This window comes from Leptopilina heterotoma, unplaced genomic scaffold (genome assembly GCF_015476425.1).
Source record: "Leptopilina heterotoma isolate Lh14 unplaced genomic scaffold, ASM1547642v1 Lhet_53, whole genome shotgun sequence".
NCBI lineage: Eukaryota > Metazoa > Arthropoda > Insecta > Hymenoptera > Figitidae > Leptopilina > Leptopilina heterotoma.
In genome coordinates, this window is record NW_025111115.1 from 165,745 (window position 1) to 184,305 (window position 18,561).

Below are 18,561 nucleotides of genomic sequence, written 5' to 3' on the forward strand. Positions count from 1 at the left end.
ATTTGAAACCCGTTTATTTTCAAATAAATAATAAATTAACGTGTCTTTTTAAAATTGTTCTATATAAATATATAATACAAGTTATGAAAAAATGTGTGTAAAAAACCATATGAAAAATCAATAAATATATATTATACGCATTTTTTTGTAAACTTACCTTATATGTAACCTTTTTTGGTTTTTTCTTGGTATTTTTAGCAACAATTTAGTAATGAAAACCAGGAAACAAATAAAAAATAATCAAACATATGATTTTTATTATTATTGTGAGGTTTGTACGCATGCGCAGAACTGGACATGTATAATACCAGGTTTTCTACAATTTTCTACGTATTATACGTCATTTATGTATTATACGTAGAAAACTCCGAAAAAAACACTTTTACCCATCCCTGCCGTACCTTCAAGAAAATAATGCAAAACTAGACCAACTATTGTGGACTCAACTTTAGAATTTCGCGTTGACTCTGCAATTTGCAGGATGACAAATAAAAAAATGTACTACAGGCAAGACTACAGGAAAGAAAATGTAACGTGCTGGTGGGGTCACACCGTATGTTCTTCATCTCAAGAAGAATAACATATTTTTCAAAGTCGTAGTAAACTACATATACCACATATACGCAGTTTGTGCGTCACGTGTCATGCCGCGATGAGCGAGGAGTAGTCGTGCGATCGCACGATTTTACGTCAGTGGTGCTGGTACATACTGTTGAATAGGAGTACTTACAAAAAGGAACATTATTATTATACATTCTAACTACATAGTATATACATATGTACATACATAGAGGGATAGACAGAGAGAAAGAGAGAGAGAGAGAGAGAGAGATAATAGAACCTATCGTATAATAAAAACCAATAGTTTAATAACTGTCAAAATTGTGAAAAATAACAATTCAATATTCTCCTCACAAATTAATAACAAGTGCATTGTTTTGCGGTGCAATGATTTGAACTAAACTTGACTAAACTGAAAAAGAGAAAAATAATAATACTAGTGACAGTATGGTTTGGCGGGGGTGATAAATAGAAAGTGTCGAGCAGTTTGAAAGGGAAGGCCACCTAAATATTACGTGTTAGTTTAAACGAAAAAAGGAAAAATCAAAATACCCATTACAGTTACTGCGTTAAATTTTCTAATGAAGATTGAAAAATCTCGCGTTGTCATGTGCTAAAAATAATTCAGTGGCGTGCATTTTTGGAATAAGTTTCTATATATACATCATGCCAAGAGAAAACGAGGTTTAGGTCGACTTTAAGAAAAAGAGACCCTGGATAAATACCATGGAGCATTTCTTTAATTGGATACGAAATAGTCGTCGATTATTTAAAAATAATAATAGTAATGATTCTGATAATCCGACACAAAGGAGAATTTCGACAGGGCATTGTCAAACAAACAAGGACAATGCAGAAGCAACAAGGAGATTTTTCAACATTGTTGAAAGTATTCTATTGTGGCAAAATTCGGTCAATAGCATTTCAGTAGTTATTGTATTTAATATTTTATTCTGGTAAGTAGATTGTTTATTAACTGTCAATGCTAATTTGTTATAATTATTACAACTGCATTTATTGCGACATTCAATGCCTCTCCATTCATTCACAATATATACAGTGAAAAAAATGTTTTTTATAGTTTGAGTCATAGCTAGCAAAAATATAAATATGTTTCGTAAATATAAATTTACATTCAACACATAGTATATTTACTCATACATACATACATATTCTCTTAGGGGGGGGCTTTAATACCCATTTTCTGATGATAATTCTTATCGTATAGATTTTTTTTGTCACGTGATTTCAATTCAAACAAACTATTTATTGCGAATGTTTTTCAATGACTAACGATGACATTGACACCTTTTAAAATTAAATAAAAATTATGTAATACAATCTATAAATTTATAGTAATTTGTTTACAAAACATTTCTTATTGATTCTTTTTATCAAATTAAAACGATTCTTCTATATTTATTAAGACAAAAGTATTATCCTATGTTCATGAATTCTTCCATGTTTTCCTTTTATTTTTTAATATTAATTATTAATTAATGTTTAATTATCTTTTCAGGGGTATTGTGGTGCTAGAAATTCGTGGATTTGCAGCAGCCAGCAGTGCTGTTTTAATTGTATTGTGTTACAGTACAGTTGAAAATCAATTGCAAAAGGAGAAGAAGGAAATTTCAAATTTGTAAGTTGAAAGAAACTTTAAAAAAAAAAAAACTTCGTCACTGATTTTTAAAAATGTGTTTAAAAAACGTTCAATTTTGCAGATCTCAAGCAAAAGCTGAGCAAATTGATAAAATATTAGCAAAAGTGAAATCAGCTTGGAAAAGTTTTAAGCAGTTACGTAAAGATCAACCTGGACTGGTAAATTACTGTACTTTTTACACGTACAAATTTAGACATATTTATCAGAGTTGCCGCAAATCAGGCAATTCAGGGAAAGAATTCAATTCTTTTCATAAATAATAAAAAGACAACAGAAATTCAATTATTTGAAATAGAATTTAGGGAATATGTACAATTTTTCGCATATAATGGACTATTTAAAAAATTGTTTTACAATTCTTCGAAAGAATTTAATTATTTTCACAAATAATAAAACTTATCACTCGAATTCAATTATTTAAAAATAATTGATTAATTATTTTCATCGTAGAATTTTAAATATTTTTTAAATAATTGTTAATTAATTTCTCGAAAAAATCAATTATTCTTAAAATTTTTTTAAAATTAATCAAAATAATTCAATTATTCAATAAATTATTTATTATCGTATTTAAAGAATTGAATTCTCGTAAAATCTTCTAATAAAAATTAATTTCAAAACGAATTTTTTAAAATATTATTCAATTATTTTATGTTTTAACGCAATTATCTTAATAAATAAACAAAATACTTCTCAAAAATTCAATTACTTTCAGAAATTTTAATTAAATTTTTTGCAAAATTCAATTATTTGCATAAATAACAATATACATCACAAGAATTCAATTATTTTCAAATGTAGGGGAGATTGGGGAATTGTGGGACACACTTTTTTTTAGCTCAATATCTGACACACAAAAATTTTTTTTTCAAATTTAAAAATTTTTTCGTGTTAGTAGGAGGTATAAACTAACATATATCATAGTCAGTTTCCCAAAATTATCACTTGCCTTAAAGAAATTTCAGTTTTACCAAAGAGTGCAATTTTATGATTTTTAAAAATGTTGGGGAATTGTGGGCCGCTGACAAAATTAAGTTCAAAATCAAAAATAACGATGAAATATATTTATTACATGGTTAGAAATATTAAAAATGTTAAAAATGTTTAATTATTACATAGTTTAAAATTCGAAAAGAAAAAGTAAAAAAATGAAATTAATCGGAATCACAATTAATTAATTACAAATTTTTAAGTAAACAGCTTTATCGCATGAATCGCAATGAAACGAATTGTTTTTGTTAAATTACTATTACTATGAGTGATTTTAATAATATTTGCAATTATATCGCCAAAAACAAGCAATAAATACTACCCCTAAAAAAAGTGGCCCACAATTTCCCAAATGCTTCATTTTACAAAAATCTTTGTAGGGGAGAGTGGGGCAAGACGGGGTACTTAAGGTTTAAAGTGCAAAAAAACGAAAATTATCGAATATATGTATACTTTATTATTATTTTTAATTATCATCTTTGGGAATCAGTCTTTCGTAAAAAGGCGTACAAAGGCCATCTGTTTCTTAAAAAAGCTTATAATTAATAATATAGAAAAAATTGCAAATCACCCCATCTTGCCCCATCAGGGGGCAAGATGGGGTACTAAAAGAAACAACCTATTTCTGTCGACAAATTTCACAAGTAAAGGTTGCATCTTCATCTTCATGCATAACTGCAGTGAGCCCATTGGCCGTAGACAACAAAAGCAGCCCAGCCTTCATTTCAGTCTAAATAATAACCATTGCAATAGAGACAAGGTGTATTTTCCACTTTACCATCGCTAATTGATGATTTAACCTGACAAGCTTTTTTCTTTTTGGTCACTCTTATTTTATTCAGTCTTGATTTTAGTAGTTTTCTTAACTTCTCTTATTTCTCTTTTTTTTTGCTTAATTTGTGAACCCCGTCTTGCCCCACTCTCCCCTACCCCATCTTGCCCGCTCCTACGAAATTGAATAAAACGATTAATTACTACAATTTACGATTCAACAAAGAAAAAAAAACATATGCTTCACTTCTTCTGTAACCCTTGACAGTTAGAAAAAAATTTATACAGTTCATTAACTGTTATTATTAAGTAATAAACACCTCCTAAAAAAAGTGAAAAAATGACAAGAAAATCGTCGAAAACAGTTTTTTTAGTAAAACAGATAAAAGATTTGTTCTCGTGGCTTTTAGGTTTTGTAAACAAGAAACTATCGTCTCGATGCAGTATTATGTAAAATATAATCGCGATTGGTTAATAAGGCTATTCAAGTTGGGTGGGGGAAAATTCAAGATGGATGCTAACTGGTGCACCAACATTGTATAGAAAGTGTATGGGATAGAGTCTAATTTTTTAAATATCTCGCTTAAACGAAATTTTTAACCATAAGTTTATTAGGATTTTATGTTTCATTTTTAAAGAACTATTTTTTGCAATAATAAAATCAATAAAAAAATAAAATCGATTTTTATTATTGCAAAAAATAGTTCTTTAAAAATGAAACATAAAATCCTAATAAACTTATGGTTAAAAATTTCGTTTAAGCGAGATATTTAAAAAATTAGACTCTATCCCATACACTTTCTATACAATGTTTGTGCACCAGTTAGCATCCATCTTGAATTTTCCCCCACCCAACTTGAATAGCCTTATTCGTTTGTTAAATAAGGCCGATACCCCGTCTTACCCGCTATCCCGACTTGCCCCACTCTCCCCTATTATTTATTCATTTTAATTTGATGCAAAGTTTTTTTTGGAGTCAAAGTACCAATCCCACACAATAATTAAAAAAATATTTTTGATAATTTATTCTTGAAAATCCTTATGTAAAAACAATAAAAACATGAAGGTCCAAAATAAATATTTGAATTAAATTTTCCAGGTGATTTTTGTTTACGGTTTATAGGTAATTATAAAGCGTTGTAAAGTAATGAAATGCTAATGAAAAATTTACTTTGGATGAACAAAAGAAAATAAAAAAAAATTGAATGATCAAACTTAAAAATATTATTAAATAATTGAGGTGGCCTACAATTCCCCAATCTCCCCTAATAAAAGTTTTGACAGAAATTCAATTATTTTCAGAATATTTAATAAAATTCAATTATTTTCATAAAGAACAATATTCATCACAAGAATTCAATTATTTTCAGGAATTTTAATAAAATTCTTCGCAGGTATTCAATTATTTTAATAAATAATAGTATTTATCATAAGAATTCAATTATTTCTAAAAGTAATAAAATTCTTCGAGGAAATTCAAATATGTTCAAAATTTATCTATAATTATCAGTTCAATGATTTTAAATATTATCTACCATTTTAATAAAACTTCCCAAAAAATTCAATTGTTAAAAAAAATTGAAAAAATTTTACTCAAACATTCAATTATTTTCATAAATAATAAAAATTTGACAGATATTCAATTATTTAAAAAATTGTTATGAAGTTGTTCGCAATAGTTAAATTATTTTCATAAATATTACATTTTTCTACAAAAATTGAATTAGTTTCATATTAAATATATAATAAAACTTATCGCATTCAATTATTCGACAAATTATTTATTTTTGTATTCCAAGAATTTAATTCTCGTAAAATTTTCTAATAAAAATTGATTTAAAAATGAATTTCAGTTAAAATTTTAGATAATAATTGAATACTAAAAGCATTGAAGCTTAAATGTTGAGAAATAGTGGAATTTTGAAAAGGTTTTAATTTAAAATCTTTAAAAATTTGAATTTTTCATACTTTTATTTAACAATTCTGTAGAACTAGTTTTTTTGAAAAATTTTAATTTCAATTCTGTTGAAATTAGCTGATTTTTTTAATATAATGTATTTAATTTTTAAAAGTAATTGATTTAGAGAAGAATTTTAATTAAAAACTCTAAAAAAAATAGTTGAATTCTGAACAAGTTTCACATTAAAATCTCTGAAAATACAAATTTTTCATACTTTTAATTAACAAATGGATTTGAAAGTTCGAAAAGAACTTTGTGACAAATTATTAAAAATAATTGATTCAAAGAAGAATTTTAGTTAAAAATTCTAGAAAATAATAATTGAATTGAAATGATGGAAATAATTTTGAAGAAGTTACAGTAACAATATTCTTATCTTTAATATAAAATGTGGACGTCCACATGAAAAAGGCCCATATTGTCGGTTCTAGTTTTCGAGATAATCGCAATTTAGTAATTTTGGAGCAAAATCTTAATTTTTTTTTTTATTTTTTATTATCAATCCACATGTTTTGACAAGTCGAATCATGCGGTTTTCATTAATTTATCGATAATTTAACTGTTTGATTTCATTGGTTCTTTAGTAAAATGAGAAGGGCCCATTTTGTCGGTCATTTGCAAAAGTAATCCGTATTTTAAAAATGGAGGTGTGGAAAAATTTAAAACCTCTTGATGTTTCATCTCTAAGGTGTCCTGTACTGTAAATAATTTTTATCTGAATAACTTCCCAGAAGAACCAGAGATATTGATGTTAGAGTATTTTTTTTCGTAATTGTCAAAATGAAAATTTGGATATTGCGTCAATTTTTACGCAAAATAGAGACTGTTGAAAAATTTTTAACAAGTTTAATATCTATTCTTTTTCTTCAAATGACACAATAAAATTGTACCTAATCATTAATCTTGTAAAAAAATGGTTTTTTAATAGAAAAACTGTCCTTTTTAGAAAAGTGCTCCTATTGTCGATTTTTCGTATTTTCAAAATTAAGAGGGGGGGGGGGGGGGGGTGGTGGTTTTTTATCTTCAAGGTGCCCTGAACTGGAAACAATTCTTATCTGAATAACTTCCAAGAAGAACCAGAGATTCAACAATTAGTTGGTATCGCAATCTTTAATTCCGTTTTTCTCGAAATGACGTTTTTGGCGTTCTAAACTTTGAAATTCCGTAACTCAGCGAATTTTTAACCAAAAAAGTTCTAAGACTACTCAAAATTTTGAAAATTTTGCCAGGAATACGCCCATATAGATAACTCCAATAGTGCCAAAATGGGCCCTTCTCATGTGGACGTCCACAAATAATGATTTTATCACTCGGACAACTTTAATTATTATAAAACATGAAGAAAGCGATCACTTCCAGTCGAAGACTCGGAGTTTTTTAATTAAATATTCTTTATTATGAATTGTTGAATTTCAAAAAGGTTTGAATTTGAATTTTTGAAGAATTTTCAAACAAAATTTTTCTACGGAAAATAATCATTAAATATTTATTTAAAAAAAGAAGTTAGGGATGTTTTGGAATAATTTTGCAATTTAAGAAATTAGTAATTAAATGTAATAGAACATTTTTTTTGAGTATCTAATAATTTTTAGAGCAAGTCGTAGAATGTTTTTTAGGATCAGGGAAAAAGTAAAAATTTTGGCTGGAAATCAGAGAAAAAGAAAGTTAAATGTTTGTGGCAACTCTGTTTATGTAGTTATTTTTGATCGTTAATTTTTTGTTTATTTAATTAGTTTTGTACTACTATATGTACTATATCGTTGGGTCTATGGCTAATTGGAAGAACTGTTAATGGTGTACTTCTTGCATACACGATATGTATGAGTATTCTAATTGGTCCTGCTCTTTTATTGCAAATACCTTCAAAAGTATTAACGAATAAAGGTAAAAAATTTGAATTTTTGTTTGAAGAAAATGTTTAAATACTTTGGAAATATATTTAGTATATTTAATAGATTAATGAATAAACTTATTTATTATGAACAGAATGGGATAGTGAAATAGAAGAATTTTTACCTGCAGTGACAGAAGATAATTTACAAGTTTTACAACTTGCTGGTGATTCTGGAGATCATTTACCAACTCCAGTTAGCGTTGCGTCAGACATTCAAAATGGTAAGTTTTTTTCACTCGTTTATTTAAAGTCAATTACTTTCGTCTCTCTAATAATAATATCAATAAAAAGATCCCTTCAATAATGATGATGAAGATGATGACGACGACGACGACGATGATGATGATAATGATGATGATGATGATGATGATGATGATCTAGTGGGATTTAAAATGCCTTCACATGAAGAAGGAAGTACAGACGGTTTTAGTTCAGGTGAAACCGATGTCGATGGAATGAAATTTCAAAGTGGTCATTTTGAAAAAGGCTCTTCATCCGAGGACGATGTTAAACTAGATGAAAAATCGAAAATTTTATTAAACGATAGTAGTGATGATAGCGACAGTGAATTTGAAATAATTGACACTCGTGACATAGGAAATTTTAAAGATGTATGATTATATTTTGTCGCAAGTTTTCAATTATATTCGAATGCCATAAAAATTTTTGCGGAGAAGAAAAGGTAAAGAGAGGAATTCAATTTCTAAAAATGCAAAATATATGTATATTCAATTAGCTGATTGATTTTTAATGTTTGCTCATACGATATATTTCAAAGGACAAATAATTTAGCTTTAAATAATATTGATAAAATTTAAGTAATATATTATAAATATTATAATCACGGTTTTTAATGATGAAACGCAATTTATTTTTCGAAAAAGAAAATCATTTCTTTTACAGAATATATTTTTTCAAAAAAAAAATATATTTATGGAGTTCCAAATTATACGAAATAGAAACGGCATAAGACGTTACTTAAACTTTCTAGTATTTAAAGTAATTGTCAATTAAAGCTTTGAAAAAAATGAATTCTTTTATAAGCATATATAAAACTGCATTACCTTAGAATGAGAAATAGAATTTTATACACCAATATATTTGCCTTTGCAATAATTAAGACGATCCACTCCGTTATAATCTATCAATATTTATTTTCCTGTAAATAAAAGCAAAACAAAAAAAGAGAGGCACTACACTTGAAAACGATAAGTTTTCATTATGTAATTATCATGTTTATAATTTTTAAAGTGAAATTTTTTAAAAATATTTTAAGAGAAAAACTATATTATATGAAATTGTTGATAATTTATAAATTGCAACGATATTTAATATCTTTATAAAGAGGTGGTGTGAAAAACTCGGTAATTTTTATTATTTTACAAAAAGAAAAACACTTTTTTCCCCTTACAAATTGGAATGGAAATTTTTTTTTTATTTTTCTATGTTAAAAATTGATTTTATACCAAGAACAAATAAATTATTGAGACCTATTTTTTTATGTAATATTTTACGTTTGAATTATATAAATAAAAAAGAGAAAGTTATCACTAAGTAAATATTTTAATTAAATTATATTTGTGAGGAATTTAAGTATAACCCGTGAAATAAGTGAATTGTTAAATTGATAGAAGAGATGAAAAGTATTTATTTGTATAAATATATACAAAATACACTCCTTTAAAAAATAAGTACCGTAAATATTGTTAAAAAAAGAAATAGTTAAAGGAGTGTGTATATTTCTACAATAAAATTACACTAGATAAATCAATAGCTAAAGAACTGTCTGATTTATTCGTGTAAGAAATAATGCTACTATTTGTCTGTATAACTTACATATATATTTACATCCACATTATCCTTTTACAGCGCCAATTAAAGATGCATTAGTTTTTTTTTCTTTTTAATTTCTATTTTTATTTTATTATTTTCTCAGTCTTTCGATGTTTAGTTTTTAAAAATTGGTTAAAACATGTTTCACTTGTTTTTTCTTGCAGTAAAATATTTTTCTTTTTACAATTTCGACTAATGTAATCCTTTAAATGGCAGCTTTATATATATATATATATATATATATATATACACGTATGTATAAAAAAAGTAATTGTATTCTTGTGAAAAGTGCGAACAAATCATGAATTTTATTGAAAATAAATATATAGTTTTAAAAATATAGAGAAATTTCCTTATGATTTTATTTTAATTTTTACTGTACCTTCAAAAAAGAAAAAAAGAAAAAAAGAAAAATACTATTGTTTTGTTTCTTCTTTACTGGGACTTGAACAAATCGGTTGAGCATTTTTCCTCTCTGGCAAAACTTGAAGTAGTGTTTCTTCCCAACTCTTTCCTTCGCTGATTTTTAATAGTATTTCGAAAACTGAAATTAATTTAATCAATTTAATTATTTTATTTTATAAACTTAAAATTCTAAATTGATATTAATTAATTAATTAATTAATTTACCGTGCACGATAGATAAAACTTTTCTTGTTTTCATATTCAAATATTTATCCAAAGGTAGCCGTCCGTGTCTTACGCCTGCACTGTTTGCTAGTTTATGACAAAGACCCTACGAACAATTAAGTTTTTTTTTATATATTAAAATTTATTAATTATTTAAGAAACATTATTTTCTTACCTTTTGAGCATTATGGTCAACGAGACCGCCTATTATGTAAGCAGTATCATTTTCTAAATTTTCTATAATATTATCTGATTCACTTGTAAGATAAACAATTTTCTCCTTGTCGAATAAATTCAAATAGTGCTCTGCATGAAATTTAACCTATAAAGAAGTTTATAAAATTTGTTCATCAAACAAAAAATTAAATTAAATTAAATTGTGCAAAGATTCGTATCTTACATCCCAGTGTTCGTAACCATTGTGTTTCTTCATTTCTTGTAGAGATTTACCGGTGAAATTTGTCACTGAAAATTGTAACGGAGCGTCAGCTCTTCTATTTAAGGTGTAACATCTTAAAATTTGTTTAATCATTTTTGCAACATCTTTATCAATCATTAAATCATCAAATGACAAATCTAGAGAAACGTTTATTTTACAAGTGCTATTTGCCATTGTACGTTGCTTTAAACCTTTTCTCGATGGTCCTAGATCGATATTATTTGCACGAGCAAATGCCCTTTTTTCTTTCAGTTTCTTTCTTTCTTTTAATCTGTAAAACATTAAATTAAAAAATTAAATTGTCGCATTTCAAAATTTATATCTAATAAATACAGGCCTCGGATCGACTTTAACGAGCCAAAAATTCGCTTTAGTTGATTAAAAATAGAAAAAAAAATTCAATTATTTTCTACTATTTTAAACTAAACTTCATCTCTAAATCAATTATCTATATTAATTTTTAATAATTTTCTGAAAGTTCTTCGAAAATTCAATTATTTCAATACAAAAATTCAATTTTTTATAATAATTGAAACTGTCCATTTTTCTTTTTAAAGATTATTAAGGAAAAATAGAAAAATTTTAATAAAAAAAATCATAATATCCGAGGTCTGTAAGTATAATTATAAAATTACAAGAATATAGATTACATAACCTAAAAATTGAATTGTTTTTAGTTTTTAAACGTTTATTCAAATGTATGAAATATATTAACTCTTTTAGAAAACTATTTTACTTTTGAAATCCTCTTATTTTAATTTTATATACCTAAATATGTTTGAATTACAGTTGATTTACAGTTACAGTTGCATTTACCTCTTTTCCGGTTTGCTCTGAATCCATTTTTCTTTTTTCTTTAATTTTTTCAATTGTCGTTTACTTAAATTTTGTTTAATAGATTTAATTTCCAAATTATTGGCATTGTTACTCTCAGTTTCACCTAACAGGGAATTGTTCGTCATTTCCAAGTCTACGATTGACATTTCTTCATTTACCATTTTGTATTATTTACATTTGATTTACATGTCACTGAATAATAATATTATTGACAGTCCGTAGAATTTCTGTTATTTTAAATGATTGTAAAAATGCAGTGAAAATGTCTTTTTAAAGAATAAAATACAATTTATATTTTATAAACACATCTGCTGTGACATGTGAACCATGTGACAACAACAAATGAACAATGGCATTGACAGTTGATAATGACATAGATGGGAACTCGACTTATCGATTTTGAGTACTTTCTATCAGGGATGGGTACGTATTATACATGATGTATTATACCTGGTTTTCTACACGTATAATACGTGGTATTATACATCTTTAGTTTTCTACGTATGTCATGTATTTTACATACATTGCGTGACGCGCGGGATTTTTAAATTTTAGACAAGAAACATGTGATTTTAATAGTATATTAAATAAATTTTAAACATAATTTCAATTTAAAAATTTATTAATTAACATTGAAAAGTTTTTTTAAAATTTATGTTTTAAAGAAATAGCACACAAACAAAGTTCTAACTGTTCGTGGTCAGGTCAGGTTGTCTGCTGCCGCCAGACCCATTTATAGGTTATACATCTCCATGTGCCAGGCCATGTGTCAGTGATTGTTGTACAATATTGCTTTTTTTAAAATAAAAAAAAATTAACAAAAGAGGTGGAAGGCCGAAACACAATTCCTGGGAGGAATTGTGTTTTATTCCCAAAAATAATAAAGGGAAAAATGTTGCCCTGCCTGTGTCCTATTTGCAACAAAACATTGCAAAATACAGCTATAATAATAATTTAGTACTTTTGTATGAAAAAGTTTATTTGAAACCCGTTTATTTTCAAATAAATAATAAATTAACGTGTCTTTTTAAAATTGTTCTATATAAATATATAATACAAGTTATGAAAAAATGTGTGTAAAAAACCATATGAAAAATCAATAAATATATATTATACGCATTTTTTTGTAAACTTACCTTATATGTAACCTTTTTTGGTTTTTTCTTGGTATTTTTAGCAACAATTTAGTAATGAAAACCAGGAAACAAATAAAAAATAATCAAACATATGATTTTTATTATTATTGTGAGGTTTGTACGCATGCGCAGAACTGGACATGTATAATACCAGGTTTTCTACAATTTTCTACGTATTATACGTCATTTATGTATTATACGTAGAAAACTCCGAAAAAAACACTTTTACCCATCCCTGCTTTCTATTTTTCAATTTAAAGGGTCGTTCACAAACAGAATTGATTTTTGCAATTCTATTAAATATGTTATAATTCATAAAGTAAATAAATCTGGTAAAGAGTGTTTAAATTTATCCAAATAAAAGGAACATATGATAATAATTCTTTTTCAAGACATTTATTTTTGATAAAATTAGTATGGGAAAATGGGAATGGGATGGAAAAAAATGTTGACTTGGCTTAATTTTTGTTCACATGAGTCATGCGCGTACTTAACATACTTATATGTTCCTGACACCTGACAGAAGATTTGAGTAGGAGGAGATGGTAAAAAGTACTTGATTCAAGCAGCTGTGTCAACGAGTTGTCAAATTGTTCTCATTACAACAAACTTGACAGCTTTTCTTAAAATTAACGTTGCATTTAACATTGTAGAAGTGGAAAATGGAAACATACGAAAGTGTACTGCTGGTAAAGTCTGAAGTTTTTGTTTTTAAAATACCACCGAGAGCAACTAATAGGGGTTATCGGTAAGTGTATATTCCATGTCACATCCTGGATGTTTGATAAAAAAAACTTCTCTGCCTCTTAGATTGTATTCATGAAATGAAAGTATGTCATCACTTGAATTTTCGTTCGATATAACTCTGAAATCTTAATTTTACAATTATTTCTGAAATCTTGTTGATAAAAATATGTTGTATTTAAAGATTAGTATTTTTATTTCCTTCTGGTTGTGATTTGTTTACAGAGCAGCAGACTGGAATTTACAGGAACCAACATGGACAGGACGTATGCGATTAGTATCGCAAGGAGACGCAGTCACATTAAAACTAGAAGACAAAATGAGTGGCGAATTGTTTGCCAAATGTCCCATTGAACAGTATCCAGGAATTGCCGTCGAAGCAGTGACTGATTCGTCGCGATATTTTGTTTTAAGAATTCAGGACGATAATGGCCGATCAGCGTTCATTGGCGTTGGCTTTCTGGATCGATCCGATAGTTTTGATCTCAATGTTGCCTTGCAGGATCATTTCAAGTGGCTCAAAAATCGAGATCAAATTGAGAAAGAGAAGGAAAAACCAAAACAGGAACTAGACCTTCGATTCAAAGAAGGGGAAACTATCAAAATCGATATGAAAATCACAGTGAGCGAAATATTTCCAATTTTTATTAATTATTATTATTATTATTATTATTATAACAGGGTTACTACAAAAATTTAACTTTGTTTTTCCTTTAATTTCCAGACAGAATTTTCACTTTTTCGACTGACCCTAGAGAATATTTTGCAATTCACTCTAAAAATTATTAGATACTAAAAAAAAAGGTTCTAATGTTCTAAAAGTAAAATTATCCGAAAACATCAATAACGTCATTTTTAAATAAATATTTAATTAATATTATTTCTCCGTAGGAATTAAAGTTTTTTAAAAGATTCAAATTCTAATCTTTTAAAATTCAATATAAACTTATATATTAAAACATGAAGAAGTCGATCACTCCGAATCTTCGACTTATAATAATTAAAGATAACCTAGTGATAAAATTATTATTTTATAAAAGAATATTGTTCTCTAACTTCTTCGAAATTATTTTCATTATTTAAATTCAATTATAATTTTCTAGAATTTTTAACTAAAATTCTTCTTGAAATCAATTATCTATATTAATTTTTAATAATTTTTGAAAAAGTTCTTCTTAAGAATATTCAAATCCATTTGTTTACAATTCAATTTTATGTGAAATTTCGTTTATTTGAAAATTCTTCAGTTAAATACATATATATTAGAAAATTAAAAATTTTAAATAATTTTTTTAAAAAATTCAATTAAACTTTTTCAAAAAAATTAATTCTATGCAAAATTATTAGTTAAAAGTACGAAAAATTCTGATTTTCAAAGATTTGAATTCGAAATCTTTTCAAAATTCAATTATTTTTAAATATTCACCCCTATAACGCTTTTAATATTCAATTATTATCTAAAATTCATTTTTAAATGAATTTTTTATTAGAAAATTCTACGAGAATTCAATTATTTAAATACAAAAATAAATAATTTATTCAATAATCGTGAATTTTTCTTAAAATTTTATTTTTACGAAGAAGTTTTATTAACAACTTTTGAAAATAATTAATTTCTTTTAATTAATTTAATTATAATTTTACTGAAATTTATTATATTAAAGAATTTTATTAAAATTTTTAAAAATAATTGAATTCCTGAGAAGAATTTAAATAATAATTTATGAAATTAATTGAATTTATGTGAAGAATTTTATTAAATTTCGTTTATATAATTGAAATTTTGCCAAGAATATTATTAAAATTTATGACAATTCATTTCCTGAGAATGAATTGAATTCTTGTGATGAATATTGTTATTTATGAAAATAATTGAATTTTGCAAAGAATTTTTTTAAAATTCCTAAAAATAATTGAATTTCTGTGAAGAATTTTGTTATTTATCAAGATAATTGCGTTAAAATAATTAAATAATATTAAAAAATTTATTCCGGTCAGTATTAGAAAAATTTTTTGAAGGTTTTGTATTAGAATTCGTAGTAGTTTCATAGTTTATGAGGCAAATAAAAAAGACAACAAAAATTCAGAGTTTTCTTATGAATTCTAAAAATTAAAATTTTTTCACTACTTTCAACAAAAATCCCTGACTTTTCCCTGATTTCCCTAACCTGTGGCAACCCTGTATAATTATTATTACAAATTATATTGTTAAGTGAGGAAATTAAAAAAATGTTTAAATATAGAAAAAAGATGGAAGTGAAGTGTCATCGAAATCGAAACAACGAACCAGCACTGGAATCGGTCTTCCACCACCTCCGGGAAGTATCAAAATTGCTCCACCGCCAGCAAAAACGCCAACTTCCTCGCCAGCTCATAAACCAGCGCAAGGTGAAAAAACACCGAATAATCCAGAATGGGGTGAATTTGCGAGTGCATCACAACAACAACAACAACAACAACAACAATCAGTGGCTTCTGCACCACCAACAACCAACGCAAGCTGGGTACAATTCTAATTCATTCTAAATAACGTTCACAATTTAAAGATAGTTTTAAAAGAAAAAAAAAAAGAATTTCTATGATATGTATATTTGAAATAGTAATGTTATAGTAATAGAGCCTTCTAGAAATGATGTTTGATTAGAACGAGTCAAGACAATTATTTTCTTAAATTTTTTTCTTGATCTCGTTTCGAAAGAAAACAAAAGTTCACAAAAGTTCTCCATTAAGTTAGTTCACAAATATCGATTGAAAGCAACATGAATGAAATTATTCTATATACACGTAACAATTGAATACCTGAGATTACTCAACATTCTCAGAAATGTCAGTTATATTTAATATTCACTCTTATATAGACTATAGAAAAGTGAGTGATGAGCGTTTAAATTTATATTAGTTGAAAATATTTGTAAAGCTCTATCGCTAATGTTTAATATATATAAATATATAAAAATAGGTATATTATAGTAATGCGTACAACGCACAGATCATTTTCAAAAAAAATATACTGTGCTTTCAAAAAAATATCACAGAAAGCAAAAAATAGAAAAGTATTTCTTAGATTTCGTTTTATTTAAAAAAAAAAAAAAGACGAGGTAATTTTTTTCCATTTAGCCACAATGGCAGTACACGTATAAATGATTATTAAATAAAAATTCAAAATTAATTATTTTTATACAAAAGTATTAGAGAGAGAAGGAGAGAGAGTAGCAGAGGCACTTTAATGTTAAATTTACATAAATAACACTTTACGGAATTAAGAATTTTCGTAAAAGACATTATCAAGTAACATTCTCTTCTTTTTTCCATTATCTCTCTTCGATAGTCACGTAGTGAGAAAACTATTTTTTACTTTTAAAAAATTATATACATTTCATTATTATTAATTTTTTATTGCAAGATTAATATTTCATTTTTGATAAAAATGATAATTCCTTTTTCATTGTCTTATTTGTGCACTTCAGTATTTTTCGGTTTAAAAACAATTAATTAATTTTTTAATAACAATAATGCACAAAGATAATTTGTTTCGCTATTAAAAGAAAAATTACTGTAAATTATTGATAATGCTGAATATTTATTTTGCTAGATCTTAATATGCTTGCCTAACACTAGAAACACAATAAAGTAAAATAGTTTCACTTTTTTTAGATTGTTTCACGACCTTCTTTTCTTTAGAAAGTTAGTAAAAAAATACACAAATTCTCTTTAAACAAAAGAAGGTTTTAAAAGATGAAAATTGTTTATAGAAAGTGATATGATAAAAAAATAATTAGTAATATAGTCTTGTGTATAAAAATAATACAAATATTAAAAAAAAAAATCTCTATAGAGAGCTTTACACTTGTTTTTCATAAACATAATTTACGTTTCAGTATAGTTGATAAAAAAAACATTGTTTTTTTCCTGATAAATGTCACGACAATTTTATTCCATATACGATTGTATAAATTCAATCGATAAACAATTATTTATCAAATGTGTTAATTAAGTGGCCTAAATATATTGTTAGGTCTCTTAATTTTAAATATAAGTGAAAATATTCTATTATTTCTGTAGTGAAGTTATTTTTTTTAGAGATATCAAACCTTTTTTCTGATAAATTAAAGAAAATTTTTTTTAAACTATTTCTATTTAACTGCTATTAACAAACAAATTATCAATTATTGTAAAAATTGCTTATGTCTCTCGTCATTAAGTTATTTGTTGATGCCTGTACATTAACAGTATTTTGTTAATTTAAAGAAAGAAAAAATGAAAAATGCTATGTGAATTTTATTTGTCATGCATGAAAATGTCTAATTTTACAACGTTATAGAAATAAAGAATATGTCTTTACTGAAAAATCTATTTTAATAATCGTTGTATTCCGGTAATCTGCTCGCAGTTTGAAGTTAGTTTTTGTTTGCTTTTTTGTTTCCTAACTTTTTTAATAATTCCTCTTTTCAAATATTTTAAATTTTTTAATTTTTGTAAGTACATAATATTGAAAGTTATTGAAATCTTGCAAAAAGAATTTTGTCAAAAAATTTGAGAATAATTTAATTTCTTCGAAGAATGTTATTATTTATGAAAATACATATTTGAATTCTTACAAAGAATTACCTATATAAAAAATTTTGGAATAATTGAATTTCTTCGAAGAATTTTATTATACTTATGGAAATACAAATTGAATTCTTGACAAGAATTGTATTAAAATTTTTGAAAATCCTAATTAAATTCTTTTGAAGAATTTCTTTCAATTTATTTTAAATAATGAAGTTTCTTTAATAATTTTAATTGAAAATTTTAAAACAATTTGAAATTGTTTTAGGAACAATTTCTTTCAAGTTTTTTAAATAATAAATTCTTCTCAAAATTTTATTACAATTTTCTAAAATAATTAAATTCATTTAAGGGATTTTATTAAAATATAGAAAATAATTGATTTCTTGCGAAGAATTATATTAAAATTTTTGAAAATATAAACAGTAATAATTAATTATGTACTTAATAAGTGATTTTTTAAAATTTTGATTATGAAATTGAAAAATTTATATTTGAAAGTAAAAAATTTTATAATTTGCATAAGAATAATAAATTGAATAATATTTGCTAGGT

The 18,561-nt window shown here is 25.7% G+C and overlaps 3 protein-coding genes across 4 annotated transcripts; 2 read left to right on the forward strand and 1 right to left on the reverse strand.

Moving 5' to 3' along the window:
• Positions 1 to 434: 434 nt before the first annotated feature.
• On the forward strand, positions 435 to 8,571 carry LOC122508257. The gene is made up of 6 exons (XM_043621515.1): positions 435 to 1,517; positions 2,081 to 2,200; positions 2,283 to 2,379; positions 7,676 to 7,826; positions 7,929 to 8,057; positions 8,128 to 8,571. Exons 1-6 carry the CDS (start codon positions 1,288 to 1,290, stop codon positions 8,451 to 8,453), a joined length of 1,053 nt encoding a protein of 350 aa, XP_043477450.1. The 5' UTR covers positions 435 to 1,287; the 3' UTR covers positions 8,454 to 8,571.
• Positions 8,572 to 9,654: 1,083 nt separating this feature from the next.
• Positions 9,655 to 12,921, reverse strand: LOC122508258 (tRNA methyltransferase 10 homolog A). Of its 2 annotated transcripts, XM_043621517.1 has the most exons (6): positions 12,712 to 12,921; positions 11,555 to 11,802; positions 10,700 to 11,009; positions 10,475 to 10,621; positions 10,300 to 10,405; positions 9,655 to 10,213 (listed from the first exon to the last, which is right to left on the reverse strand). In XM_043621517.1, exons 2-6 carry the CDS (start codon positions 11,734 to 11,736, stop codon positions 10,086 to 10,088), a joined length of 873 nt encoding a protein of 290 aa, XP_043477452.1. In that variant the 5' UTR covers positions 11,737 to 11,802; positions 12,712 to 12,921; the 3' UTR covers positions 9,655 to 10,085. The 2 variants fall into 2 exon arrangements, with proteins under 2 accessions (XP_043477452.1, XP_043477451.1); XM_043621516.1 differs by lacking the exon at positions 12,712 to 12,921 and having other exon boundaries at positions 11,555 to 11,943.
• A 154-nt stretch (positions 12,922 to 13,075) lies between these two features.
• Positions 13,076 to 17,804, forward strand: LOC122508259 (NECAP-like protein CG9132). Its single transcript, XM_043621518.1, has 3 exons — positions 13,076 to 13,459; positions 13,681 to 14,077; positions 15,699 to 17,804. Exons 1-3 carry the CDS (start codon positions 13,374 to 13,376, stop codon positions 15,969 to 15,971), a joined length of 756 nt encoding a protein of 251 aa, XP_043477453.1. The 5' UTR covers positions 13,076 to 13,373; the 3' UTR covers positions 15,972 to 17,804.
• The last annotated feature ends 757 nt before the right edge of the window (positions 17,805 to 18,561 follow it).

Coding starts and splice junctions, on each gene's coding strand:
- LOC122508257 (XM_043621515.1), top strand. CDS start 1,288: ATGGAGCATTTCTTTAATTGGATACGAAATAGTCGTCGATTATTTAAA. Junction 1,518..2,080: donor GTATTTAATATTTTATTCTG/GTAAGTAGATTG, acceptor TTATCTTTTCAG/GGGTATTGTGGTGCTAGAAA. Junction 2,380..7,675: donor GTAAAGATCAACCTGGACTG/GTAAATTACTGT, acceptor TTATTTAATTAG/TTTTGTACTACTATATGTAC.
- LOC122508258 (XM_043621517.1), bottom strand. CDS start 11,736: ATGGTAAATGAAGAAATGTCAATCGTAGACTTGGAAATGACGAACAAT. Junction 10,406..10,474: donor TTGACCATAATGCTCAAAAG/GTAAGAAAATAA, acceptor AATTGTTCGTAG/GGTCTTTGTCATAAACTAGC. Junction 10,214..10,299: donor AGTTTTATCTATCGTGCACG/GTAAATTAATTA, acceptor AATTAATTTCAG/TTTTCGAAATACTATTAAAA.
- LOC122508259 (XM_043621518.1), top strand. CDS start 13,374: ATGGAAACATACGAAAGTGTACTGCTGGTAAAGTCTGAAGTTTTTGTT. Junction 13,460..13,680: donor GCAACTAATAGGGGTTATCG/GTAAGTGTATAT, acceptor ATTTGTTTACAG/AGCAGCAGACTGGAATTTAC. Junction 14,078..15,698: donor AAATCGATATGAAAATCACA/GTGAGCGAAATA, acceptor GTTTAAATATAG/AAAAAAGATGGAAGTGAAGT.